This window comes from Hemibagrus wyckioides, linkage group LG20, assembly GCF_019097595.1.
Source record: "Hemibagrus wyckioides isolate EC202008001 linkage group LG20, SWU_Hwy_1.0, whole genome shotgun sequence".
Lineage (NCBI taxonomy): Eukaryota > Metazoa > Chordata > Actinopteri > Siluriformes > Bagridae > Hemibagrus > Hemibagrus wyckioides.
In genome coordinates, this window is record NC_080729.1 from 20,119,373 (window position 1) to 20,146,873 (window position 27,501).

Here is a 27,501-nt window from a genome sequence, read left to right on the forward strand (position 1 = left end):
ATGCGCGATGTGGATTTGTTTACTATGGCCAAGAGGAGCCATAACCAATCACGACGCAGTCACGTCCTGGGATGCCAGATTGCGTGAAAACCACAACTATAAAAATAACACCTATTTATGTGTTCATTTATCTGATTGTTTTTGTTTACTCAGTGAACAAATTTCCATAAAATGTTGTTAGAATAGTTTCTCAGTCATTCCTTCTGCCACATATTAACTGTAAAATATAAGCAGCAGCCTGCTTTGGAATAGTTTATTTATCTGTATTTTTCTGTTTTCTTCTGATACACAAAATATTAATATAAATAAAAATAATTGTTTAAAGTCTTGCTTAAAGTAAAGAAAAATACTGGATGTAAATCAAACATTCCTTCAAGAAACATGTCTTAAAACATTTTTGTTTTTGTAAGTATAGTTAAATTATTATTATTGCTTAAAATTGTTATTTATTTATTTATTTATTTATTTATTTATTTATTTATTTAACTTTTCACTTGGTAATTATTCTATAAATCAGATAATAAACAGGAATTGTGCTGGAAGTGAAAAAAAAAGTAAAATGTCATGTCTGAAATGTCAAAATAATTGCACTGTAATTTGTAAGGATTTAAGTCTGGAATATTTAAAAATACAACAATTTTCCTGACTCGACAAAATCTAATGCAGTTTCAGACTGGTGTGGATTCATCAGATTTTGTTAAAGATTTTATTAAGGATAAAAAAAGGGTAAAATATTTATTTTTAATTTAATTTATTATTTATTTTTAATTGTGTGTGTAAGTCTGGCACAAAACATCTTGTATAAATATATATATATAACCTGAGGCACCAGAAACTGACATCAGAATTCAGGGAAAAAGTTTCTTCATAAAATTATTCTTCATTAAAATCCTTAGAAAATGATTTATACTGCTCAGAGTAAACACACACACACACACACACACCTGGAAAAAAACCCAAATCTAAATAAGTCTCAAATCTAAAGTTAACCTTAAAAATTATTTTTTAATAATTAATTTAATATTTTTATTTCCTGCCCAGATTTAAATACAGTATCTGCACGAGACTCGCCACAGAAGCCTGACGGCGCACTGGATACTGAACAAGCGGAGGATTTGAGACTCTGACTCTATGGCTTAGTAATAATCCAGAAGATTACACTACACACAACTTCTCCTTTAACTTGTGTGTTATTTTTTCCACAGAGGAGCAGAAACAAAACTATACATGAAATGAAAAGAAAATAATAATAATAATAATAATAATAATAATAATAATAATAATAATAATAATAATAATGAAACCAATAAATTTTTAATTCTCAAACTGGAGAATCAATAATTAAATAATTAAGCTCGTCCCCATCACACTCTGACTGCAGCGCAGCTTTATATTAATGCACTCGCTCTGATACCTGATGGTTTCCATGGTAACAGCTGGTTCACAGGGATGTGTACGGTGGACGCTTCACTCGTAAACGGAGCTGGGGATGTTTTCTGTGTGTGTTTGTAAGATATGTGTAAGGAGTCTCCAGTGTCAGCACCGTGTATCAGTGTGTGTGTGTGTGTGTGTGTGTGTGTGTGTGTGTGTGTGTGTGTGTGTAAGGAGTCTCCAGTGTCAGCACCGTGTATCAGTGTGTGTGTGTGTGTGTGTGTGTGTGTGTGTGTGTGTGTGTGTGTGTGTGTAAGGAGTCTCCAGTGTCAGCACCGTGTATCAGTGTGTGTGTGTGTGTGTGTGTCAGCACTGTGTATCAGTGTGTGTGTGTGTGTGTGTGTGTGTGTGTGTGTGTGTGTGTGTAAGGAGTCTCCAGTGTCAGCACCGTGTATCAGTGTGTGTGTGTGTGTGTGTGTGTGTGTCAGCACTGTGTATCAGTGTGTGTGTGTGTGTGTGTGTCAGCACTGTGTATCAGTGTGTGTGTGTGTGTGTGTAAGGAGTCTTCAGTGTCAGCACTGTGTATCAGTGTGTGTGTGTGTGTGTGTGTGTGTCAGCACTGTGTATCAGTGTGTGTGTGTGTGTGTGTGTGTCAGCACTGTGTATCAGTGTGTGTGTGTGTGTGTGTGTCAGCACCGTGTATCAGTGTGTGTGTGTGTGTGTGTGTGTCAGCACTGTGTATCAGTGTGTGTGTGTGTGTGTGTGTGTGTGTGTGTCAGCACTGTGTATCAGTGTGTGTGTGTGTGGGTGTGTGTGTGTAAGGAGTCTCCAGTGTCAGCACTGTGTATCAGTGTGTGTGTGTGTGTGTGTGTAAGGAGTCTCCAGTGTCAGCACTGTGTATCAGTGTGTGTGTGTGTGTGTCAGCACTGTGTATCAGTGTGTGTGTGTGTGTGTGTGTGTCAGCACTGTGTATCAGTGTGTGTGTGTGTGTGTGTGTGTGTCAGCACTGTGTATCAGTGTGTGTGTGTGTGGGTGTGTGTGTGTAAGGAGTCTCCAGTGTCAGCACTGTGTATCAGTGTGTGTGTGTGTGTGTGTGTGTGTGTGGGTGTGTGTGTGTAAGGAGTCTCCAGTGTCAGCACTGTGTATCAGTGTGTGTGTGTGTGTGTGTGTGTGTGTGTGTGTGTGTGTAAGGAGTCTCCAGTGTCAGCACTGTGTATCAGTGTGTGTGTGTGTGTGTGTGTAAGGAGTCTCCAGTGTCAGCACTGTGTATCAGTGTGTGTGTGTGTGTGTCAGCACTGTGTATCAGTGTGTGTGTGTGTGTGTCAGCACTGTGTATCAGTGTGTGTGTGTGTGTGTGTGTGTGTCAGCACTGTGTATCAGTGTGTGTGTGTGTGTGTGTGTGTGTGTCAGCACTGTGTATCAGTGTGTGTGTGTGTGTGTGTGTCAGCACTGTGTATCAGTGTGTGTGTGTGTGGGTGTGTGTGTGTAAGGAGTCTCCAGTGTCAGCACTGTGTATCAGTGTGTGTGTGTGTGTGTGTGTGTGTGTGTGGGTGTGTGTGTGTAAGGAGTCTTCAGTGTCAGCACTGTGTATCAGTGTGTGTGTGTGTGTGTGTGTGTCAGCACTGTGTATCAGTGGGTGTGTGTGGGTGTGTGTGTGTAAGGAGTCTTCAGTGTCAGCACTGTGTATCAGTGTGTGTGTGTGTGTGTGTGTGTGTGTGTGTGTGTGTAAGGAGTCTCCAGTGTCAGCACTGTGTATCAGTGTGTGTGTGTGTAAGGAGTCTCCAGTGTCAGCACCGTGTATCAGTGTGTGTGTGTGTGTGTGTGTGTGTGTGTGTGTGTGTGTGTGTAAGGAGTCTCCAGTGTCAGCACTGTGTATCAGTGTGTGTGTGTGGAAGGAGTCTCCAGTGTCAGCACCGTGTATCAGTGTGTGTGTGTGTGTGTGTGTGTGTCAGCACTGTGTATCAGTGTGTGTGTGTGTGTGTGTAAGGAGTCTCCAGTGTCAGCACTGTGTATCAGTGTGTGTGTGTGTGTGTGTGTGTGTGTGTGTGTAAGGAGTCTCCAGTGTCAGCACTGTGTATCAGTGTGTGTGTGTGTAAGGAGTCTCCAGTGTCAGCACCGTGTATCAGTGTGTGTGTGTGTGTGTGTGTGTGTGTGTGTGTGTGTAAGGAGTCTCCAGTGTCAGCACTGTGTATCAGTGTGTGTGTGTGTAAGGAGTCTCCAGTGTCAGCACTGTGTATCAGTGTGTGTGTGTGTAAGGAGTCTCCAGTGTCAGCACCGTGTATCAGTGTGTGTGTGTGTGTGTGTGTGTGTCAGCACTGTGTATCAGTGTGTGTGTGTGTGTGTGTGTGTGTGTGTGTGTGTAAGGAGTCTCCAGTGTCAGCACCGTGTATCAGTGTGTGTGTGTGTGTGTGTGTGTGTCAGCACTGTGTATCAGTGTGTGTGTGTGTGTGTGTGTGTGTGTGTCAGCACTGTGTATCAGTGTGTGTGTGTGTGTGTGTGTCAGCACCGTGTATCAGTGTGTGTGTGTGTGTGTGTGTGTCAGCACTGTGTATCAGTGTGTGTGTGTGTGTGTGTGTGTGTGTCAGCACTGTGTATCAGTGTGTGTGTGTGTGGGTGTGTGTGTGTAAGGAGTCTCCAGTGTCAGCACTGTGTATCAGTGTGTGTGTGTGTGTGTGTGTGTAAGGAGTCTCCAGTGTCAGCACTGTGTATCAGTGTGTGTGTGTCAGCACTGTGTATCAGTGTGTGTGTGTCAGCACTGTGTATCAGTGTGTGTGTGTGTGTGTGTGTCAGCACTGTGTATCAGTGTGTGTGTGTGTGGGTGTGTGTGTGTAAGGAGTCTCCAGTGTCAGCACTGTGTATCAGTGTGTGTGTGTGTGTGTGTGTGTGTGTGTGGGTGTGTGTGTGTAAGGAGTCTCCAGTGTCAGCACTGTGTATCAGTGTGTGTGTGTGTGTGTGTGGGTGTGTGTGTGTAAGGAGTCTCCAGTGTCAGCACTGTGTATCAGTGTGTGTGTGTGTGTGTGTGTGTAAGGAGTCTCCAGTGTCAGCACTGTGTATCAGTGTGTGTGTGTGTGTGTGTGTGTAAGGAGTCTCCAGTGTCAGCACTGTGTATCAGTGTGTGTGTGTGTGTGTGTGTAAGGAGTCTCCAGTGTCAGCACTGTGTATCAGTGTGTGTGTGTCAGCACTGTGTATCAGTGTGTGTGTGTGTGTGTGTGTGTGTGTGGGTGTAAGGAGTCTCCAGTGTCAGCACTGTGTATCAGTGTGTGTGTGTGTGTGTAAGGAGTCTCCAGTGTCAGCACTGTGTATCAGTGTGTGTGTGTGTAAGGAGTCTCCAGTGTCAGCACTGTGTATCAGTGTGTGTGTGTGTGTGTAAGGAGTCTCCAGTGTCAGCACTGTGTATCAGTGTGTGTGTGTGTGTGTGTGTGTGTGTGGGTGTGTGTGTGTAAGGAGTCTCCAGTGTCAGCACTGTGTATCAGTGTGTGTGTGTGTGTGTGTGTCAGCACTGTGTATCAGTGTGTGTGTGTGTGTGTGTGTGTGTGTAAGGAGTCTCCAGTGTCAGCACTGTGTATCAGTGTGTGTGTGTGTGTAAGGAGTCTCCAGTGTCAGCACTGTGTATCAGTGTGTGTGTGTGTGTGTGTGTCAGCACTGTGTATCAGTGTGTGTGTGTGTGTGTGTGTGTGTGTGGGTGTGTGTGTGTAAGGAGTCTCCAGTGTCAGCACTGTGTATCAGTGTGTGTGTGTGTGTGTGTGTCAGCACTGTGTATCAGTGTGTGTGTGTGGGTGTGTGTGTGTAAGGAGTCTCCAGTGTCAGCACTGTGTATCAATGTGTGTGTGTGTGTGTGTGTCAGCACTGTGTATCAGTGTGTGTGTGTGTGTGTGTGTCAGCACTGTGTATCAGTGTGTGTGTGTGTGTGTGTGTGTGTAAGGAGTCTCCAGTGTCAGCACTGTGTATCAGTGTGTGTGTGTCAGCACTGTGTATCAGTGTGTGTGTGTGTGTGTGTGTGTGGGTGTGTGTGTGTAAGGAGTCTCCAGTGTCAGCACTGTGTATCAGTGTGTGTGTGTGTGTGTGTGTGTGTGTGTGTAAGGAGTCTCCAGTGTCAGCACTGTGTATCAATGTGTGTGTGTGTGTGTGTGTGTGTCAGCACTGTGTATCAGTGTGTGTGTGTGTGTGTCAGCACTGTGTGTCAGCACTGTGTATCAGTGTGTGTGTGTGTGTGTGTGGGTGTGTGTGTGTAAGGAGTCTCCAGTGTCAGCACTGTGTATCAGTGTGTGTGTGTGTGTGTCAGCACTGTGTATCAGTGTGTGTGTGTGTGTGTGTCAGCACTGTGTATCAGTGTGTGTGTGTGTGTGTGTGTAAGGAGTCTCCAGTGTCAGCACTGTGTATCAGTGTGTGTGTGTGTCAGCACTGTGTATCAGTGTGTGTGTGTGTGTGTGTGTGTGTGTATGTAAGGAGTCTCCAGTATCAGCACTGTGTATCAGTGTGTGTGTGTGTGTGTGTGTGTGTAAGGAGTCTCCAGTGTCAGCACTGTGTATCAGTGTGTGTGTGTGTAAGGAGTCTCCAGTGTCAGCACTGTGTATCAGTGTGTGTGTGTGTGTGTAAGGAGTCTCCAGTGTCAGCACTGTGTATCAGTGTGTGTGTGTGTGTGTGTGTGTGTGTAAGGAGTCTCCAGTGTCAGCACTGTGTATCAGTGTGTGTGTGGGTGTGTGTGTGTAAGGAGTCTCCAGTGTCAGCACTGTGTATCAGTGTGTGTGTGTGTGGGTGTGTGTGTGTGTGTGTGTGTGTAAGGAGTCTCCAGTGTCAGCACTGTGTATCAGTGTGTGTGTGTGTGGGTGTGTGTGTGTAAGGAGTCTCCAGTGTCAGCACTGTGTATCAGTGTGTGTGTGTGTGTGTGTGTAAGGAGTCTCCAGTGTCAGCACTGTGTATCAGTGTGTGTGTGTGTGTGTGTGTGTGTGTAAGGAGTCTCCAGTGTCAGCACTGTGTATCAATGTGTGTGTGTGTGTGTGTGTCAGCACTGTGTATCAGTGTGTGTGTGTGTGTGTGTGTGGGTGTGTGTGTGTAAGGAGTCTCCAGTGTCAGCACTGTGTATCAGTGTGTGTGTGTGTGGGTGTGTGTGTGTAAGGAGTCTCCAGTGTCAGCACTGTGTATCAGTGTGTGTGTGGGTGTGTGTGTGTAAGGAGTCTCCAGTGTCAGCACTGTGTATCAGTGTGTGTGTGTGTGTGTGTCAGCACTGTGTATCAGTGTGTGTGTGTGTGTGTGTGTCAGCACTGTGTATCAGTGTGTGTGTGTGTGTGTGTGTGTGTGTAAGGAGTCTCCAGTGTCAGCACTGTGTATCAGTGTGTGTGTGGGTGTGTGTGTGTAAGGAGTCTCCAGTGTCAGCACTGTGTATCAGTGTGTGTGTGTGTGTGTGTGTGTGTGTGTGTGTGTGTGTGTGTAAGGAGTCTCCAGTGTCAGCACTGTGTATCAGTGTGTGTGTGTGTGTGTGTGTGTGTGTGTGTGTGTAAGGAGTCTCCAGTGTCAGCACTGTGTATCAGTGTGTGTGTGGGTGTGTGTGTGTAAGGAGTCTCCAGTGTCAGCACTGTGTATCAGTGTGTGTGTGTGTGTGTGTCAGCACTGTGTATCAGTGTGTGTGTGTGTGTGTGTGTGTGTGTGTGTGTGTAAGGAGTCTCCAGTGTCAGCACTGTGTATCAGTGTGTGTGTGTGTGTGTGTGTGTGTAAGGAGTCTCCAGTGTCAGCACTGTGTATCAGTGTGTGTGTGTGTGTGTGTGTGTAAGGAGTCTCCAGTGTCAGCACTGTGTATCAGTGTGTGTGTGTGTGTGTGTCAGCACTGTGTATCAGTGTGTGTGTGTGTGTGTGTGTCAGCACTGTGTATCAGTGTGTGTGTGTGTGTGTGTGTGTGTGTAAGGAGTCTCCAGTGTCAGCACTGTGTATCAGTGTGTGTGTGGGTGTGTGTGTGTAAGGAGTCTCCAGTGTCAGCACTGTGTATCAGTGTGTGTGTGGGTGTGTGTGTGTGTAAGGAGTCTCCAGTGTCAGCACTGTGTATCAGTGTGTGTGTGTGTGTGTGTGTGTGTGTAAGGAGTCTCCAGTGTCAGCACTGTGTATCAGTGTGTGTGTGTCAGCACTGTGTATCAGTGTGTGTGTGTGTGTGTGTGTGTGTGTGTGTGTGTGCAAAGGAGTCTCCAGTGTCAGCACTGTGTATCAGTGTGTGTGTGTGTGTGTGTGTGTGTGTAAGGAGTCTCCAGTGTCAGCACTGTGTATCAGTGTGTGTGTGTGTGTGTGGGTGTGTGTGTGTAAGGAGTCTCCAGTGTCAGCACTGTGTATCAGTGTGTGTGTGTGGGTGTGTGTGTGTGTAAGGAGTCTCCAGTGTCAGCACTGTGTATCAGTGTGTGTGTGTGTGTGTGTGTGTGTGTAAGGAGTCTCCAGTGTCAGCACTGTGTATCAGGGCAGTGGTGGCTCAAGTGGTTAAGGCTCTGGGTCGTTGACTGGAAGATCGGGGGTTCAAGCCTCAGCACTGCCAAGTTGCCACTGTTGGGCCCTTGAGCAAGGCCCTTAACCCTCTCTGCTCCAGGGGTGCCGTATCATGGCTGACCCTGCGCTCTGACCCCAACCTCCAAGGATGGGATATGTGAAGAAAGAATTTCACTGTGCTGTAATGTATATGTGACAAATAAAGGCTGTTTCATTTGTGTGTGTGTGTGTAAAGAGTCTCCAGTGTCAGTGCTCTGTATCAGTGTGTGTGTGTGTGTGTATGACACGTGGAAGGAGTCAGTCAGAAGCTGGAAGTTCTCCACATCTGCAGGACGGAGGAGTTCACACTTCTTTAGGGTTTTTGTTTTGTTAAATTGCAGAGAGAGAATAAAGATGCGCCGGTGATGTCAGCACTGTTTCTAGCTGCTGTAATGTGAGCGACAACAGGAACAAACTTCTTAATATACTGTGAATATAGAATATTTCATTTATTTTTCATTTATATTTATTTTCTTGTCATCTGAAGCAGTCTCTGGTAAAAGAAATTCCTTTGCGATTAATAAACGCCTATCTTATCTTAAGTGTAACTATATAAATGGATAAAAGGTTAATAAGCAGCTGTGGTCTTAAAGGGAATAAAACTCTTAGGGTTGTGTTCATTTAGAAAAATAATCAACCTCATGGTAGAAATAATAATTTATTCCTTCAGAGTTTAATAAACATTTTAAAGAAGTAAGTAATCAGTGAGGAGGTGAAGTTCCCCTGTAATTCCCTCTCTGACAGACAGGAGGCGCTTCTCTGCTGTGAAACTTCCAGAAAACGGATTTCATTTCCTAATTAAGTTCCCAAATTTCCGCTGAGGGAGCGAGGAGCTTTGATCCCGATCTCCTGCTGAGGAAAGCGTCCCGTTTTCCCCGCGAAAAGACAGAATAAATAACATCACGCTGTCTTTTCTCAGATTCCCGCCTTCTGAAGCGAGTCTGGATTTTAAACGCTTTTCATAATCAAACATCAAAGCTTTATATTTTAAACCTCAGTGTGGGGGGTGAGGGAGACGGGTGATGTCGTGACGCTGACGCGAGGCCAAGGCAGCGACTCGGAGACAGAATCAGGAAGCTGTTCTTCTGTAACCGCATTTCCAACTCAGGAACCTTTCCAACAGCTGAGCCAGTTTTGAGGGAGAACCACAAAGTTCCTGAAAGAGTTCTTGGTCTGTTTGATGCAGAGACTGACGTTGTGTTGAGTAAGAAGGAAAGTTTGACTAAATTATGACATCATAATACCGACAGCGTCATTCCTCATTCTGTCGTCATGAACATCGCTACGATTTTGAGCCGGAACCGAAAAACACCTGGAACCTTCAGCCAGATCCTGGAAGGAAAACTCCACTCATATTCATTTCTACAACCAACATGAAATCATTAACTTCAGATTTTCACTTTTATTCCAGTATAAACTTTGTTACTCTTTTTTCACTTAGGTCAACACTTTCCTACATTACCCACAATGCTGTGCTGATACCGTCATACTCCCATCATCTTTATCTAAACGGAGCGATGCGGCGGCGCTTTAGTGTTTTAATCCCTACACACTGCCCCAAAGAGCAGCTTTAACTTCAGTCACACACTCGCCATCATGCAGATCGCTAACTAGCCAAGCCGATAGAGCTGCACTGCATCCTGGGGCGTCGAGTCCAGCGTTCACACAGACGTCTCCGTTAGCTCTGTGTTAGATTTCACATTACTGTTAAACATCGAGTGAGGAAACAAACTCGTGACCTACACTGTATTGCCAAAAGTTTTGGGACGTCTGCCTTTACCTGCACATGAATGTAATATGGAGTTGCCCCGCCCTTTGCAGCTATAACAGCTTCAACTCTTCTGGGAAGGCTTTCCACAAGGTTTAGGAGTGTGTTTATGGGAATTTTTGACCGTTCCTCTAGAAGCGCATTTGTGAGGTCAGGCACTGATGTTGGACGAGAAGGTCTGTCTCTCAGTCTCCACTCTAATTCATCCCAAAGGTGTTCTATGGAGTTGAGGTCAGGACTCTGTGCAGGACAGTCAAGTTCCTCCACACCAAACTCACTCATCCATGTCTTTATGGACCTTGCTTTGGTCACTGGTGTGCAGTCATGTTGGAACAGGAAGGGGTCATCCCCAAACTGTTCCCACAAAGAGCATGAAATCATCCAAAATGTCTTGGTATGAAGCTGAAGCATTAAGAGTTCCTTTCACTGGAACTAAGGGGCCGAGTCCAACCCCTGAACTCAATGTTTTGGGGAGGGGTGTTCCAATACTTTTGCCAATATCGTGTAGTTTGAGATTGCTGAAATTTTTGTCTCTGTGGTATCCGCGTTAGCCACAACATAGCAACACTTGAGAGTGGAGTTCTCCTTTAATGAAACCCTTTTTAAAAAAAATAAATAAATAAAAAATTCAGAAACACAAAGAGAGACCTCAGACGTCAGTGTTGTACAAAAAAAAATTCCCCAAAACAATTATTCAACTTTATTAACATCAAGTTTTTAAATTCCAGTTTTTTTTTCTTCTTCTCTCCTTCTTGTCATTATTAACGAATAGAAAACAGAGTGTGTATACAACAGATTTAAACCCCTACAGCACGAACCATTCACAAGGTAGAAAGGAAACTTTTGGCCGACGTAGCGTGTGGTTATAATCGGGCCTCTGCTGTGCTTCATCAGAGAGAACACACACACACACACACACACACACACTCTCAGACACACCTGTGTGTGTGTGTGTGTGTGTGTGTGTGGTGTGTGTCAGGATTAATACAGTAGATATTACTTTTTCGCAGGATTAATACAGATTCACTCCCCCGCAGTCTCTCTGTAGTTGGTATGTCCCGGTCTGCAGAACTGACCGCTGATCAGACATCTGTAGTTGTTTATATACTATATGGATAATATTTATAACTTCTCATATTTATATGTGTTTATTTATATATTTATATTTATATATATATCTATATTTCTGTATAAAAAGTTCACTTGTGGAGTGGTTAATACTGTACACTGGGATGAGAAAAATCAGACTCTGGGTCCAAATGCATCCGTTTCAGAGATTTAACGTGGTTTATAGACGCCTCGTACAGATAGCGAAGGCGCTAGTCACGTGACCCAGCTCCGCCCAATCAGCAGGATTAGCGTTAGCAGTTACGGAACCGGAGGATGTCGGTGTGTTTGTTTACGTTTTGATTCTAACAGACAACATTGAGATTGTGATAACACTTTTTATCGCAATATAAAAAAGGAAATGGAATATCGGCGCACGCCTTTTCACGTGCTGCGGATCTCCGCCGTGGCATGTGTTTAGTGTTGCTGTTGATTTTTTTAAACATTTTTATTTATATATTTATTTATTTTCCTCGATTTTTTTCTTTTCTATAAAGGAACAGAAAGTTAACCCGCCGCGATACGTCAAAGAATAATAATAATTATTATTATTATTAAAACAAACCTTTTTTTTTTAGAACAAAAATTACAAATTATATATATATATAAAAGAAATAAAATAAAAAAAAAGAGAATAAAACGGTGTTATGAATGAAATCCGACAGCAGCTCTGAGAACAGTGGTCCTCTGGTATTAGTACCTGTTAAAATCACAAGTCACACACCATGTGTGCTAAAAAACAAGAAGAAAAACAAAATTTACAATTAAAATTAAATTAAAAAAAAAAAGAATCGCTCTGCAGAAAAGGAAAAAAGCGCAGAGGATCGTTAAGATGAGAAGAAGGTTAACCGATTAATAAAAACATCAAAATATTCTAAATAAAGTCGGAATAAAATTTTATAAGGATTAACAAAAAATAAACCAAAAACCGCTACCAGTAGCTGTCGTGTGTGCGTGTGTGTGTGTGTGTGTGTGTGTGTATAAAATAAGAGTTCAGAACTGCTGAATCTGAATGAATCAGTCAGGAGAGAAGCTGTGTTTGTGTCATCACACACACACACACACACACACACTCTAAAGTGTTTTTTCATTCCCGGTAGCTGAAGTGTTACGTTGCATAGTGGTCAAAACTCCCCAGATACTCCAGAGCTGCTCGGTAACACAGCTGGTACTGGTCCTTAAGGGGAAACACACACACACACACACACACACACAAACAGCATCATTAGTGTTTAGTTCATATCTCATCACAGAATTCATAAATAAGGAGTTGAGTTGAGTGATGGTGTTGAGTTAGGGTGGTGAGTGATGGTGTTGAGTTAAGGTGGTGAGTTGAGGTGTTGAGTGATGGTGTTGAGTTAAGGTGGTGAGTTAGGGTGGTGAGTTAGGGTGGTGAGTTAGGGTGGTGAGTGATGGTGTTGAGTTAGGGTGGTGAGTGAAGATGGTGAGTTAGGGTGGTGAGTGATGGTGTTGAGTTAGGGTGGTGAGTGATGGTGTTGAGTGAAGGTGGTGAGTGATGGTGTTGAGTTAGGGTGGTGAGTGATGGTGTTGAGTTAGGGTGGTGAGTTGAGGTGTTGAGTGATGGTGTTGAGTTAAGGTGGTGAGTTAGGGTGGTGAGTTAGGGTGGTGAGTTAGGGTGGTGAGTTGAGGTGTTGAGTGATGGTGTTGAGTTAAGGTGGTGAGTTGAGGTGGTGAGTGATGGTGTTGAGTGAAGGTGGTGAGTTAGGGTGGTGAGTTGAGGTGTTGAGTGATGGTGTTGATTTAAGGTGGTGAGTTAGGGTGGTGAGTGATGGTGTTGAGTTAAGGTGGTGAGTTAAGGTGGTGAGTTGAGGTGTTGAGTTAAGGTGGTGAGTTGAGGTGTTGAGTGAAGGTGGTGAGTTGAGGTGTTGAGTGAAGGTGGTGAGTTGAGGTGTTGAGTTAAGGTGGTGAGTTGAGGTGTTGAGTGAAGGTGGTGAGTTGAGGTGTTGAGTGAAGGTGGTGAGTTGAGGTGTTGAGTGAAGGTGGTGAGTTGAGGTGTTGAGTGATGGTGTTGAGTTAAGGTGGTGAGTTAGGGTGGTGAGTTAGGGTGGTGAGTTAGGGTGGTGAGTGATGGTGTTGAGTTAAGGTGGTGAGTTAGGGTGGTGAGTTGAGGTGTTGAGTGAAGGTGGTGAGTTGAGGTGTTGAGTGAAGGTGTTGAGTGAAGGTGGTGAGTTAGGGTGGTGAGTTGAGGTGTTGAGTGATGGTGTTGAGTTAAGGTGGTGAGTTAGGGTGGTGAGTTAGGGTGGTGAGTGATGGTGTTGAGTTAAGGTGGTGAGTTGAGGTGTTGAGTGAAGGTGGTGAGTTGAGGTGTTGAGTGAAGGTGGTGAGTTGAGGTGTTGAGTGAAGGTGTTGAGTGAAGGTGGTGAGTTGAGGTGTTGAGTGAAGGTGTTGAGTGAAGGTGGTGAGTTGAGGTGTTGAGTGAAGGTGGTGAGTTGAGGTGTTGAGTGAAGGTGGTGAGTTGAGGTGTTGAGTGAAGGTGGTGAGTTGAGGTGTTGAATGAAGGTGGTGAGTTGAGGTGTTGAGTGAAGGTGGTGAGTTGAGGTGTTGAATGAAGGTGGTGAGTTGAGGTGTTGAGTGAAGGTGGTGAGTTGAGGTGTTGAGTGAAGGTGTTTATACCTCGGTCTGCACCATGGCAGGTCTCTGAGTGCGCAGAGTTTTAACCGTCTGGAACAAATCCACCACACCTTCATATCTCATCCTCTCCAGAACGATGCTGAGAGTGATGAACACTCCGGTCCTGCCCACTCCCGCACTGAGGAAACACACACACACACACACACACACACACACACACACAATTACAGCACTCAGTTAGCATCAGTTATTCATCAGTTATATCGTTATGAAATTAAAATATATAGCATTAAAATCTTTATTAAATACTATTGATATCAGCAACAACTATGAAAAACATAACGATAATTTGTGTGTGTGTGTGTGCACAGGTGTGTGTGCAGGTGTGTATCCTACCTGCAGTGCACAGTGATTGGTCCATCCTGGCCAAACTGCTCCTTGGTTTTATGAACTTGACCAATGAAATCGATGAATCCCTCGCCCGTCTTCGGCACACCCTGCTCCGGCCAATCAGTGAACTGGAACTGGCGGATCGTTCGTGATTGGCCGTCCTGAGGAGCGCGAGGAAATGGGACATTTTTTATTTTTGGAAGATTACATCGGGAGGCTCGGAGAAGCTCTTAACCACACACACACACACACACACACACACAAACAGCAGCTGGAGTTTCTTTCTAACAAGCAGTGAAGCACCGGAGAGCCTCCATATGGCTTCTGTACAAACATGTGTCTAGAGTGAGTGTGTGTGTGTGTGTGTGTGTCTTTGTGAAGCTTTTGCATAACCATGACCCTATTTTACAGCAGACAGACAGAAGAGAGAGCGAGACTTGAACAAGAGAGAATCTAACAGGAAGAGAGAGTGAGATAGACTGAGAGTGAGAGTGAGTGAGAGATAGACAGAGAGTGAGAGAGAGTGAGATAGACTGAGAGTGAGAGAGAGTGAGAGAGAGTGAGATAGACTGAGAGTGAGAGAGAGTGAGATAGACTGAGAGTGAGAGAGAGTGAGAGAGAGTGAGAGAGAGTGAGAGACTGAGAGTGAGTGAGAGATAGACTGAGAGTGAGAGTGAGTGAGAGAGAGTGAGATAGACTGAGAGTGAGAGAGAGTGAGAGAGAGTGAGAGACTGAGAGTGAGTGAGAGATAGACTGAGAGTGAGAGTGAGTGAGAGATAGACTGAGAGTGAGAGTGAGTGAGAGAGAGTGAGAGAGAGTGAGATAGACTGAGAGTGAGAGAGAGTGAGAGACTGAGAGTGAGTGAGAGATAGACTGAGAGTGACAGAGAGAGTGAGATAGACTGAGAGTGACAGAGAGAGTGAGATAGACTGAGAGTGAGAGAGAGATAGACTGAGAGTGAGAGAGAGTGAGATAGACTGAGAGTGAGAGAGAGTGAGAGAGAGTGAGAGAGAGTGAGATAGACTGAGAGTGAGAGAGAGTGAGAGACTGAGAGTGAGTGAGAGATAGACTGAGAGTGACAGAGAGAGTGAGATAGACTGAGAGTGAGAGAGACTGAGAGTGAGAGTGAGTGAGAGATAGACTGAGAGTGAGAGAGAGTGAGATAGACTGAGAGTGAGAGAGAGTGAGAGACTGAGAGTGAGTGAGAGACTGAGAGTGAGAGAGAGAGTGAGAGACTGAGAGTGAGTGAGAGATAGACTGAGAGTGAGAGTGAGTGAGAGATAGACTGAGAGTGAGAGAGAGTGAGAGACAGAGTGAGTGAGAGACAGACTGAGAGTGAGAGAGAGTGAGACAGACTGAGAGTGAGAGAGAGTGAGATAGACAGAGTGAGAGAAAGTGAGACAGATGGAGGCGGTCTCTCGTACCCTGGCGTCTGTGACTTTAAACTCTCGCAGGATGTACTGAGGCATGTTGTACTCGGCCATGGGATCCACCACGAAGTACTGATAACGGGCAGAGCGCTCGGCCGGCCAATACTGATGACACTTCTCCTGCACACACACACACACACACACACACACACACACACACACACACACACACACACACACACACAGATAGACAGATTAGCTGCTGTTGGACTACAGACTACATTTCTACTGGAATTAAAAAGCTGTATTAAATCACATTAGGCCTCTTCACACTTCTCCACTCTGACCCCGAGCGTGAGATCCACGATCCAGCCCTCGCTCTCAGAGGACCGCCTCTCGTAACGCTGGAACTCCTCTCGCACGAGACGGATTATTACGCCCACTGGCTCCGTGACAAACACGAGCGGAGCGCCGTTTAACCCCCGAGTGACCGAGCATCGGGTGATTTTATTTACATACGGAGCGTCCCTGAAGGAAAAGCACACGCTGTAAACATCTCCAAAAGCATCACGGAGCTCTGGAGAAAAGCGCTGATTAACTCCGAACCCTAGACCAGCTCCACGAGGAGCGCTCAGAATGTTGCCAGGTCTGGAAAAAAACTGCGTTTGAGTAGAAAATCGAGCTGCGTCGAAAAAAAATAATACAAAAAATAAACATGCAATGTTTACTAGCATTTGGTCCACAATGCTCAGATTTTAATACATTTTTATTTTTATTGAAAAACGTTTAAAACAGTAAAAGTTTAGTGTTTATATAAAAAATGTAGAAAATTTAAAACCTGAAATAAATAAAAACGGACCAAAGAATTTTATATTTAATTTGTGATAATCACATCATGAGGAATACTGGATATTTTCGCTCATACATACTAAGGTCTGTTTTGCATTGTAAGATGGCTAGTGATTTGATCTAGCTAACAACATTCACGCTAGGCTAGAAACCGCATTAGCGTTATAAGAGCTAAGTTATTTGACTGAATAAAGAAACTTTATTTAAAAAAATGAAAAAAATGTTTTCAAAAAACATATCTGTGCCTGAGGATGACAATAGTGAATAGCAAAGCTGAAACACCCACACACACCCACACACACACACACTTACCCGTCCCATCTCACGGAGTTTGGTCAGCATCACCACGATGGTGGAGTTGTGCTCCCACAGCATCCTCCAGAAATCCTCTGTGGTCTCAGCCAGAGGACCCTGAGTGGCGATGTACGCTTTCTGTTGTCTTTAAAACACACACACACACACACACACAATTACACGTCCATTTTTTAATATGAAACACTTTTTGATTTAAATCAAACAAATATACATTAAAGGTGGATTAAGTATTGCACCTTTGACATGAGGAAAATAAAACATTACATGTTGACGCTGTTATAGAAAATGTCTTTTCCTGTCTGTTACACTGTGGAAGAAGTTTCTCGCTCACGTTATAGCAACTTTAAACGGTCATTCCCTCACCAGTAAACACCACAAACAAGGAAGTAAAAAAATAAAAAATAAATCCTGCATTCTGAATGCACGTGAATGACCACTAGGTGGAAGCAGCGCAACATGAGTACTGTGGATTTCAAGCACGTCTTTCACTGAGCCTCACATTTTTCACTGTCTATCTCACACACACACACACACGGGTTAGCAGCTAATGAAGGTGCTGCAGGCGAGGCAATAACGTAGAAGCTGGAGATTAAAGTCTGCTCAGGGTCTTGTTCTGACAAATGAAGAAACGGAGAGCAGAAAGGAGGACACACACACACACACACACAGGCCTTCCTTCCTTCCTTCCTTCTTCTGAGCTGGACTCGGCTCTAAAAGCTCCACACATCCAGCAGGAGCCGTGGTGATCGTTTAATTAAAAGATGTATTGAAAGGCTCGAATTTCTGTAACGCAACACCGACACGTTTCCACCCCGGAGACGCACAACCAACCAGGATTCATCCGCTTATGAATTGGGATGAGACCTGTTGCGACTCCCCTGTACAATTCCGGGGAAAATCATGACTAGTAATCAGAGGGAATCTTATCAAGCTGACCAGAGAGTGTCAAAACACCACAGCAGTGAGGCTGCAGCACATCTCCGGTCTTAAATACGGATACTCAGAGCTGGAAGGGCTCCTGGCACCTGCTGGGAATCGCTAGTCATGTCCCGGAGCGGTGAATCCCACCGGAGCACTGAGCGACTCCGATGTGTAGAACAGGAGCATGTTTGGAAAAACACTTCATTAAAAAAAGCATCGGGATCCGTCACCGCTGCGCATATTTACAGAGAGATATAGAGACATGAGACGCTCTCATTACACACACACACCACACCCCAGGACACCATGTCCACTTGTCTGTTTATCTACTTGTCAGACAGACTGACAGAGACAAACAGACAGAGAAAAAGAACCAGTCTGATGGGAAAACACACAGAAATCAACACACACTGAGACACAGACATATGGATAGAGAGGTAGACAGCCTCTGATAGTATTCAGAGACAGAGAAACAAACAGAAAGGTAGAGAGACAAACAAACAGACAGACAGACAGACAGATAAACATAAAGATTAACATTCAGATGGACAGACAGGTAAACAGACAGACATACAGGTACACAGACGGAAGAACATATAGACCTATCAACAGACACAAAGAAAAAGACAGACAGACAGATAGACTGCTAGAGACAGACAGATAGAGTGCTAGAGACAGACAGACAGACTGTTAGAGACAGACAGATAGACAGACAGACTGATAGACTGTTAGAGACAGATAGACAGACAAGCAGAAAGAGAGAAACAGACAGCTAGGCAAACAAACCCAGACAGACAGACAGACAGACAGAGAGAGCGAGAGAACAGCTCAGTAATGAGACCTGTAAGAGAAATCAGTACAGAGACACAGACAGGTATGCAGACAGACAGGTAGGGAGACAGACAGGTAGGCAGATGGAGAGAATGCTGTAGTCCACATGGTGGAGGTGGAGAGCGCTGTTCATTCGGTGATAAACATGAGAAGGTGTGAAAGCTGAGTATGAGCTGTTTAAAAGCTCAGAGGTGTCATACTGTGTGTGTGTGTGTGTGTGTGTGTGTGTTACCTGTAACCGTCGATGCAGCTGGCGTTGATGTAGTCGGACCCCTCCACCCCTCTGATTGGCTGCAGACACACACGCGTTGACTCGAACGGCATAATGTTCACCAGCCGGTTCTTGAACTTGTTGCATGGCAGGTTGGCGCTGATGAAGCGTGATGTGTGAGCTTTGGAACTGGCCAGATTCTGTACACACACACACACACACACACACCTTTTAATACATTGCATTACAAAAACATAAGACAACAAAAGATGGCAAAACACTCAGGCATTGAATGGTGAAGTGATGATGTAATACATGAGACGGTGAAGTGATGACGAAATACATGAGACGGTGAAGTGATGACGTAATACATGAGACGGTGAAGTGATGATGTAATACATGAGACGGTGAAGTGATGACGTAATACATGAGATGGTGAAGTGATGATGTAATACATGAGACGGTGAAGTGATGATGTAATATGAGACGGTGAAGTGATGATGTAATACATGAGACGGTGAAGTGATGATGTAATACATGACATGGTGAAGTGATGATGTAATACATGAGACGGTGAAGTGATGATGTAATATGAGACGGTGAAGTGATGATGTAATACATGAGACGGTGAAGTGATGATGTAATACATGAGACGGTGAAGTGATGATGTAATACATGAGACGGTGAAGTGATGATGTAATACATGACATGGTGAAGTGATGATGTAATACATGAGACGGTGAAGTGATGATGTAATACATGAGACGGTGAAGTGATGTAATACATGACACGGTGAAGTGATGATGTAATACATGAGACGGTGAAGTGATGATGTAATATGAGACAGTGAAGTGATGATGTAATATGAGACAGTGAAGTGATGATGTAATACATGAGACGGTGAAGTGATGACGTAATACATGAGACGGTGAAGTGATGATGTAATACATGAGACGGTGAAGTGATGACGTAATACATGAGATGGTGAAGTGATGATGTAATACATGAGACGGTGAAGTGATGATGTAATACATGAGACGGTGAAGTGATGATGTAATACATGAGACGGTGAAGTGATGATGTAATACATGAGACGGTGAAGTGATGATGTAATACATGACATGGTGAAGTGATGATGTAATACATGAGACGGTGAAGTGATGATGTAATATGAGACGGTGAAGTGATGATGTAATACATGAGACGGTGAAGTGATGATGTAATACATGAGACGGTGAAGTGATGATGTAATACATGAGACGGTGAAGTGATGATGTAATACATGAGACGGTGAAGTGATGATGTAATACATGACATGGTGAAGTGATGATGTAATACATGAGACGGTGAAGTGATGATGTAATATGAGACGGTGAAGTGATGATGTAATACATGAGACGGTGAAGTGATGATGTAATACATGAGACGGTGAAGTGATGATGTAATACATGACATGGTGAAGTGATGATGTAATACATGAGACGGTGAAGTGATGATGTAATATGAGACGGTGAAGTGATGATGTAATACATGAGACGGTGAAGTGATGATGTAATACATGAGACGGTGAAGTGATGATGTAATACATGAGACGGTGAAGTGATGATGTAATACATGACATGGTGAAGTGATGATGTAATACATGAGACGGTGAAGTGATGATGTAATATGAGACGGTGAAGTGATGATGTAATACATGAGACGGTGAAGTGATGATGTAATACATGAGACGGTGAAGTGATGATGTAATACATGAGACGGTGAAGTGATGATGTAATACATGAGACGGTGAAGTGATGTAATACATGACACGGTGAAGTGATGATGTAATACATGAGACGGTGAAGTGATGATGTAATATGAGACAGTGAAGTGATGATGTAATATGAGACAGTGAAGTGATGATGTAATACATGAGACGGTGAAGTGATGATGTAATACATGAGACGGTGAAGTGATGATGTAATATGAGACGGTGAAGTGATGATGTAATATGAGACGGTGAAGTGATGATGTAATACATGAGACGGTGAAGTGATGATGTAATACATGAGACGGTGAAGTGATGATGTAATATGAGACGGTGAAGTGATGATGTAATACATGAGACGGTGAAGTGATGATGTAATACATGAGACAGTGAAGTGATGATGTAATATGAGACAGTGAAGTGATGATGTAATACATGAGACGGTGAAGTGATGATGTAATACATGAGATGGTGAAGTGATGATGTAATATGAGACGGTGAAGTGATGATGTAATACATGAGACGGTGAAGTGATGATGTAATATGAGACAGTGAAGTGATGATGTAATACATGACACGGTGAAGTGATGATGTAATACATGAGACAGTGAAGTGATGATGTAATACATGAGACAGTGAAGTGATGATGTAATATGAGACAGTGAAGTGATGATGTAATACATGAGACGGTGAAGTGATGATGTAATACATGAGATGGTGAAGTGATGATGTAATATGAGACAGTGAAGTGATGATGTAATACAAGACGGATTGTCTGATGATTTTCTCTCTCTCATCCGGTTTAATGAACAACAAAGTTTAAAGTTTTTCAAACAAACAGAAGCAGAAAGCAGACAAAAAGGGACAAAGTGTTTGGTTTCTGTTGGACAGGTTGGAATAGTGGAGTGTGGGAAAGTGTAATGGAGTGTAAATGAGAGATTAAACTGAACTCTCTCTCTGTGTGTGTGTGTGTGTGTGTGCGCGCTGGCTGAGCGCTGAGCGAAGGCGTGACTGGCAGCACCAGAGCACAGATGGGCAGCGTGGAGTGAAACTTGGTTCTACAAACGCTCCTTCTGCACCAACTGATTTATTTTTTTTTTTACACTTTTTGAGAAACACTGCTGATTTCATTTAAGGACTTTTTCCCCTTTCTTTCTTCCATTTTTTTTTTTTTTTACTGCTGTATGACCCGAACACTAATATTTACATGTTTATCGTCACGTCCAGACGTCCAGCTCGGCTATCCAAAAAGTGTTATTTCACATATCGCGCATCCAAAAAATGAGTTATACGTGCGAGAAATTCTCATATGAAATGAAGTTTGTTTTTGTATCTCAGCATCCTGCTCACGCATAAAGAGCGTTCGAGACCCACGGCCCATCTGTGAGAGACGACTCCATTTTTCTTCTAGAATATTTTATTTACATCGCTGCAGCTTTCACGGAAATACTAATCTAGTCATGTTGTCTGAAGGGTGCACAAACTTTTGCACTCAACTATATGTAGCTGTCAGTGAGTCAGAGCTTCAGTTGAGTGTTGAAATTGTAAACGGCGTATTGTAAAAGGTTTAAAACGCAGATGTTAAAGTGATAAAGACCTTAAACTCGAGCTCCATGTAGGTGACGGGTTCTCCGGGCGACAGCTGGCTCAGTTTTTGGATGTGTGTATAGAGGTTTCGCGCAGGAACCTCGGTGATGCCGCAGGTCGCCGCCTCCAGCAGTGCCTCGTGGATGAAGATGTACTGATCCTCCGTCTGCACCATGTAGTTCCTCTGAGAGCGCATGCACGTCACGTGGCCGTAAATGTCCACCGTTTTCTCGTGTTTCATGCGTTCCAGCATGGCATCGATCACGATGAGGCAGCCGGTGCGACCCACGCCAGCGCTGAGCCGCAAAAAAACGGTTATTCATGATTTCTTATCCGTATCTGAAATCAACTTTCACTTCTCATTCAGTGATTACTGAATCATTTACTACTGAACTGCTTAATATTAACTGAATCATTTACTACTGAACTGCTTAATATTAACTGAATCATTTACTACTGAACTGCCTGAATCACTGAAAAATTATAATTTTATTATACAATCACAATAAAGGCTATCTATTCTATTCCATTTTATTCTAATACTAACTGAATCATAGATAATTAACTGAATCACACATTGCCATCTGAATCATTGATCAGTAACTGAATTATCACTTATTTATCGCTATCTGATTCACCAAATCTTTATCGTTAACTGAATCACTGAGTCATCATGAGTTATCTGGATTTTTTTAATGTAAACAGTTCCTTTAAGACTGGATCAGCTGAAGACTGAGTAAAGCAAGCAACGTGGCCCGAGATGTGTACGTAAGGTAAGCTGACATGCTGTAAAGGTCAGCGGTGTAGCATAACATGTTAGCTCACCTGCAGTGGACCACCATAGGCCCAGCGTCTGGAGGGTTACACGCTTTAACCCTGCGCAGGAAGGCCAGGATGGGCGTGGGGTACTCGGGCACGCCGTGATCAGGCCACGCCATGAACTGGAACTGTCTCACCTCTCTCTTCTCACTGGAGCCGTTCTGATACCAAATAAAAAAAAAAAATCAATAAGTAAAAAAACTCAATAAATAAAAAAGCTCAGGTTATCCAGTGAGTGGGAAAACATTCACGTGTTTGAAGTGTAAATCCTAAAATCCTCCACTGAGTGAATCATGTGGAGGAACAGATGGAGTTTAAATATTATTTATTCTGCTGTGTACTTGCAAATGGAAATGTGTATTTGTGTATGGTTGCATGTGTGTGTGTGTGTGTGTGTGTGTGTGTTTTGCCTTTTTTTTTTACCTTATAAAGTGCAAACGTGCGCACGCTGTACGTCGCCAGCTCCACCGTATCCAACATGGTGACCTGGATCATTCCGTATGTTTCTGTTCCACGAACCGGCCAGTACTGGTCACACTTAACCTGTGACATTTATAACAAAAAAAACAGAATCTGAGCAAATACAACACAAATTCTCCATCGTTTCAGACACATAAGGAATGAAGCACTAGGAAATAATCAACAACGTAAAGCGGAGTTACTGTTAAACCCCAGAGTTGATCATTTTCCTGGTACAGTATATCCTGAAGTGTTCTTTTATACTACATTTTCACTTGATACACTGATTAACTGAATCACTGATTATCAAATGAATCTCTTATTGCTAACTGAATCACTGATTACTGAAACACTTATCACTAACTGAAACACTGATTACTAATTGAATCACTGTTACTAACTGAATCACTTATCACTAATTGAATCACTGTTTACCAACTGAATCACTGATTACTAACTGAATCACTCATTATTACATGAATCACTGATTACTGAACTGCATTTCACTGACTGAATCATTTCCATAAACGTGATAGAATGCTACAGAAATGTACTTCTAGAACTCATATCACATTATATCATTACACAAAAATGAGTTTATGGAACATGGAGTGTCTGATGTTTAAAAATCCCAAACTACAGAAACAATAAGGCCATTTAGAAGATTAATCAACACCTTGTGGCTAATCAAAAACGAGCCATTCAACAGTGTCAGGAATGAACAATTACACACTTTTTTAAAATGGTGTTTTTCACATTACGACTTCACACCATGTCACACCGTGTGCTTCCTAAACCACAGTCGTGAAGATCACTCGTTATTTCAAAGCTCTGAACTGTAAATGAAAATTGCGATCCCAGCGGAAAATGTGAACGGAATTCGTTCATATCTGAACGATTATCAGCAGCGGGAAACATCACGTTACGTCTCGGTGACATTAACGTACGACACGCTCTGCCTTGTCCCGAATTGACGTCCTTCACTCCATCGTGTTCTTCTACTCTGTGTTTCCTTTATCCCCGATCTGACCTTCTGTCCATCATCCTGACCCGCGAGTGCAATTTTCTCAGGGTGAGGAAGCTTTAACGCCCAGCGGCTGTCAGATGTGACATTTCACACTCCGGATAGCTGCACAACCATCACACTTACACTGATGCACTGACATTTTCCCAACAGGCTTTTTGTTTTAGTGAAGAGCGTCACGAGCCATTACACCGCAGCGCCACTTAGTCTGACTGCTAAACTTCAACCTTTTTTTTTCTCTTTAGAGATTTATGTATTTCTAGGTGAGAATCTTTTTATTTCGCTCAGTGGACATTAGCTATGAATCTCAATATCCTGATCCTTCACCATTAGTCTTAACTGTGTCATATAATTCTAACGTGCGTTCGCTCTTATCGACGGACGTAAGTACCAGCTATAATCGTTTCTTTCTCAATTTTTCCCGCTATTAGTATGATACTGGACACGCCTTCCAGACATGCTAAATAAACTTCTCCTTTACAGAGAACTTCACCGTATCCACTATACCTTTACACCAGGGCTGGGCGATAAACTAATATCACTAATCACTAATGACGATACATTCTTTAACGCCTTTAAAGACATGCAATCCTTTAATAGATCAAGTTTTTTCTATGATTTTTATATTAAGTGTCTGTGTGAATGAGCGGTTACAGGTCAGATGAGGTTATTATTATTATGAATACATAGTAAAGGTTTTATTTAGAATGTATTTATAAGATGTTGAGAACTGACCCGTGATTTCTCCTCCAGTCTGGTCATCATTATGATGGTGTTGGTCCTTTGCTCCCACACCATCCTCCAGAAATCGCTGAGCGTCTCGGGCAGAGGGCCCTGCGTGGCGATGTACGCGTTCTGCTTACGGTAGCCGTCGATGTAGTTGGCGTTGATGTAGTCGCTACCTGGGACACCTGTGGAGAAGTGGCGAAGAATCTTTAAAAACTTCAAAATGACTTTTATATACTAAAATTTTATACATATATAATTGTAAATAATGATAATCATTAGCATTAAAATATGGAGTGCCCGGCTGATGGACTCTCACCGTCCACGGAGGACAGCACGACCCTGGAGTGATCGTAGGCGATGACGTTAGCGTAGCGGTTTTTGGGTTTGTTCACCTCCATGTTGGAGTTCTCCCAGGTGAACTGTTGGCCAGGATCAATGGACTAGAGTGAGGGAAAAAAACAGAGAGAAAGAGAGACAGATTGTGAGTGACAAACTGAACAGGACTCTCACTTATGAATTCAGCTCACAGAACTTTCGTTGGCATGCTCGGTGTCTGGACGGTGATCCGTATCCCACAATGCAGCAGGGCTGTAATCTGGAGAGGTTTTGTTTCTATAGCGACCCAGAACATCGAACGAGCGACCCGACCGAACGAGGGTGAAGCGGCAGAGGATTTTTATGAGACAGAGGGGTTCAATTATGACATTGTTCACATTTTTTAAAAATGAAATGTATTTCTGAATCCAACAAGCTGCAATGTGCTGCAACACATACTGTACCACCCTGTAACGCTGTGACACTAATAACCCCTAACATGCTGGACCACACCACTCTAACACTCAGTAACACAGTAACTCGCTGGAACTCTCTGTATTACTCTATTACAGTGTAACTCTCTGTAACACTAACACTCTGTAATACTGTAATAAATCACTCTGCATCACTGTATCACTCTACATCACTCTGTAACACAGTAACTCACTGGAACTCTCTGTATTACTCTATTACAGTGTAACTCTCTGTAACACTAACACTCTGTAATACTGTAATAAATCACTCTGCATCACTGTATCACTCTACATCACTCTGTAACACAGTAACTCACTGGAACTCTCTGTATTACTCTATTACAGTGTAACTCTCTGTAACACTAACACTCTGTAATACTGTAATAAATCACTCTGCATCACTGTATCACTCTGTAACACAGTAACTCACTGGAACTCTCTGTATTACTCTATTACAGTGTAACTCTCTGTAACACTAACACTCTGTAATACTGTAATAAATCACTCTGCATCACTGTATCACTCTACATCACTCTGTAACACAGTAACTCGCTGGAACTCTCTGTACCATGCTGTAACACACTGTACTACAGTATAACACGCTGTCACTTGCCATAACACAGTGTATTCTACAGATTCTGTAGTCATGAGTTTCTCAGATTCCATCTAACCATATACCATGTAACTGTTAATCCATCCATCCATCCACACCTCCATATTACTTGCCATCTTTCCATCCATATATATGTCATAATTGTCCAATTATCTATTCCTGTGCATCAGTACAAATGTCTTCCATCTAAACATCCATTTAACCATCCATTTGTCTCCATCTATTCTCCCTCCAATGTCCATATATCCATACATACATCCTCCAGATAGCCATCTGTCAATTCATATCTGTCTATCCATCCATCTCGTACAACAATTTACCTGTGTGTCAATTTATCCTCCCATATGTCCACCTCCATTTAAAATAATACAACACCTGATGATGTAATATCTACTTGTCCATCAACAGTCCCTCTATCCATATATCCTACTATACTTCCATCATCTAACCATTCGCCTTCAGTCCATATGTCCATTTAATATATATGTGTATATATAAACCATATATATCCATATTTATTTAGCTTTCCACATTTCTTTTATCTAACCCTTTATCTATCCATCCATCCATCCATCCATTCATCTATCCTCTATCTAAACAAATGTTCCTTCAGTCATCCATCTTCTCCATGTGCAACCATCCACATGTATTCTGTTAATACCGTTAATACAGCCTGATGGTCCATCCGTCCATCCATCCATCCATCCACCCATCCATGCTGTTGTGTGTGTGTGTGTGCTTGTGCCACAGCTGTGTCTGAGGTGTGTGTGTGGTAATGTGGTAATGTTCCTGCTCTTTGCTGAAGGTGAAGCAGCTGCAGTTTGACCGTGACGAAGTCATCCAGACCCCCAGGCCTGATGGAGTGAAGAAGTGACCCACCTGCACTTTATTCAGAGCCACTGACAGGAGAGGACAGGAAGAACAATGACACAGAGAGAGAGAGAGAGAGAGAGAGAGAGAGAGAGAGAGAAAATGGGGAATGTGGCTGTATAATTTTCCGCCTGTGTATTTTTCTTGTCTTGGTGTCATGCTGTAGATTTGTTTGCGTAAATGGTGAAAAATAGAGAGAAAAAACAATGAGACAGAGTGAAGAGAGAGAGAGAGAGAGAGAGAGAGAGAAAGAGAGAGAGAGAGAACAAGAGTAAAGGGGAAAATGAGAGAGAAGGAAGGTAAGAAAGAAAATGAATGATGAATGAATGTCAGTGAGAGAGAGAAAGAGACAGACAGAGAGACAGCCAGAGAGAGAGAGACAGAGAGAGAGACAGAGAGAGAGAGACAGAGAGAGAGAGAGAGAGAGAGAGAGAAACAGGGGATAGGAGAATATGGTTATATAATTTAAAAACTTTGATCATTTTGTCACAATATAAAACACCACGTCTATTTTTTTTAAACTCCAGCTGCTGTGGTGTGGTTCTCCAGCTCAGTCACTGCTCTGCACTTCAGACGGACGGAGGTTTAAATAAAGATCCCGTAACGTGAGAAGAAAGCGGTGATCTTCCTGGTGCA

At 43.2% G+C, this 27,501-nt stretch overlaps 1 protein-coding gene across 7 annotated transcripts in view; it reads right to left on the minus strand.

Moving 5' to 3' along the window:
* Nucleotides 1–10,300: 10,300 nt before the first annotated feature.
* Nucleotides 10,301–27,501, minus strand: part of ptprfb (protein tyrosine phosphatase receptor type Fb) — a 172,440-nt gene continuing 155,239 nt past the window's right edge. For all 7 annotated transcript variants that reach the window (XM_058418582.1, XM_058418585.1, XM_058418588.1 and 4 more), the window contains 11 exons: nt 24,911–25,034; nt 24,601–24,776; nt 22,806–22,925; nt 22,389–22,543; nt 21,574–21,859; nt 18,248–18,426; nt 16,261–16,387; nt 15,154–15,279; nt 13,736–13,890; nt 13,382–13,517; nt 10,301–11,924 (listed from right to left, as the gene is read on the minus strand). In XM_058418582.1, the coding sequence (XP_058274565.1) occupies nt 11,856–11,924; nt 13,382–13,517; nt 13,736–13,890; nt 15,154–15,279; nt 16,261–16,387; nt 18,248–18,426; nt 21,574–21,859; nt 22,389–22,543; nt 22,806–22,925; nt 24,601–24,776; nt 24,911–25,034 (1,653 nt within the window). In that variant the 3' untranslated portion in view covers nt 10,301–11,855. The remainder of the gene's footprint in view (nt 11,925–13,381; nt 13,518–13,735; nt 13,891–15,153; nt 15,280–16,260; nt 16,388–18,247; nt 18,427–21,573; nt 21,860–22,388; nt 22,544–22,805; nt 22,926–24,600; nt 24,777–24,910; nt 25,035–27,501) is intronic.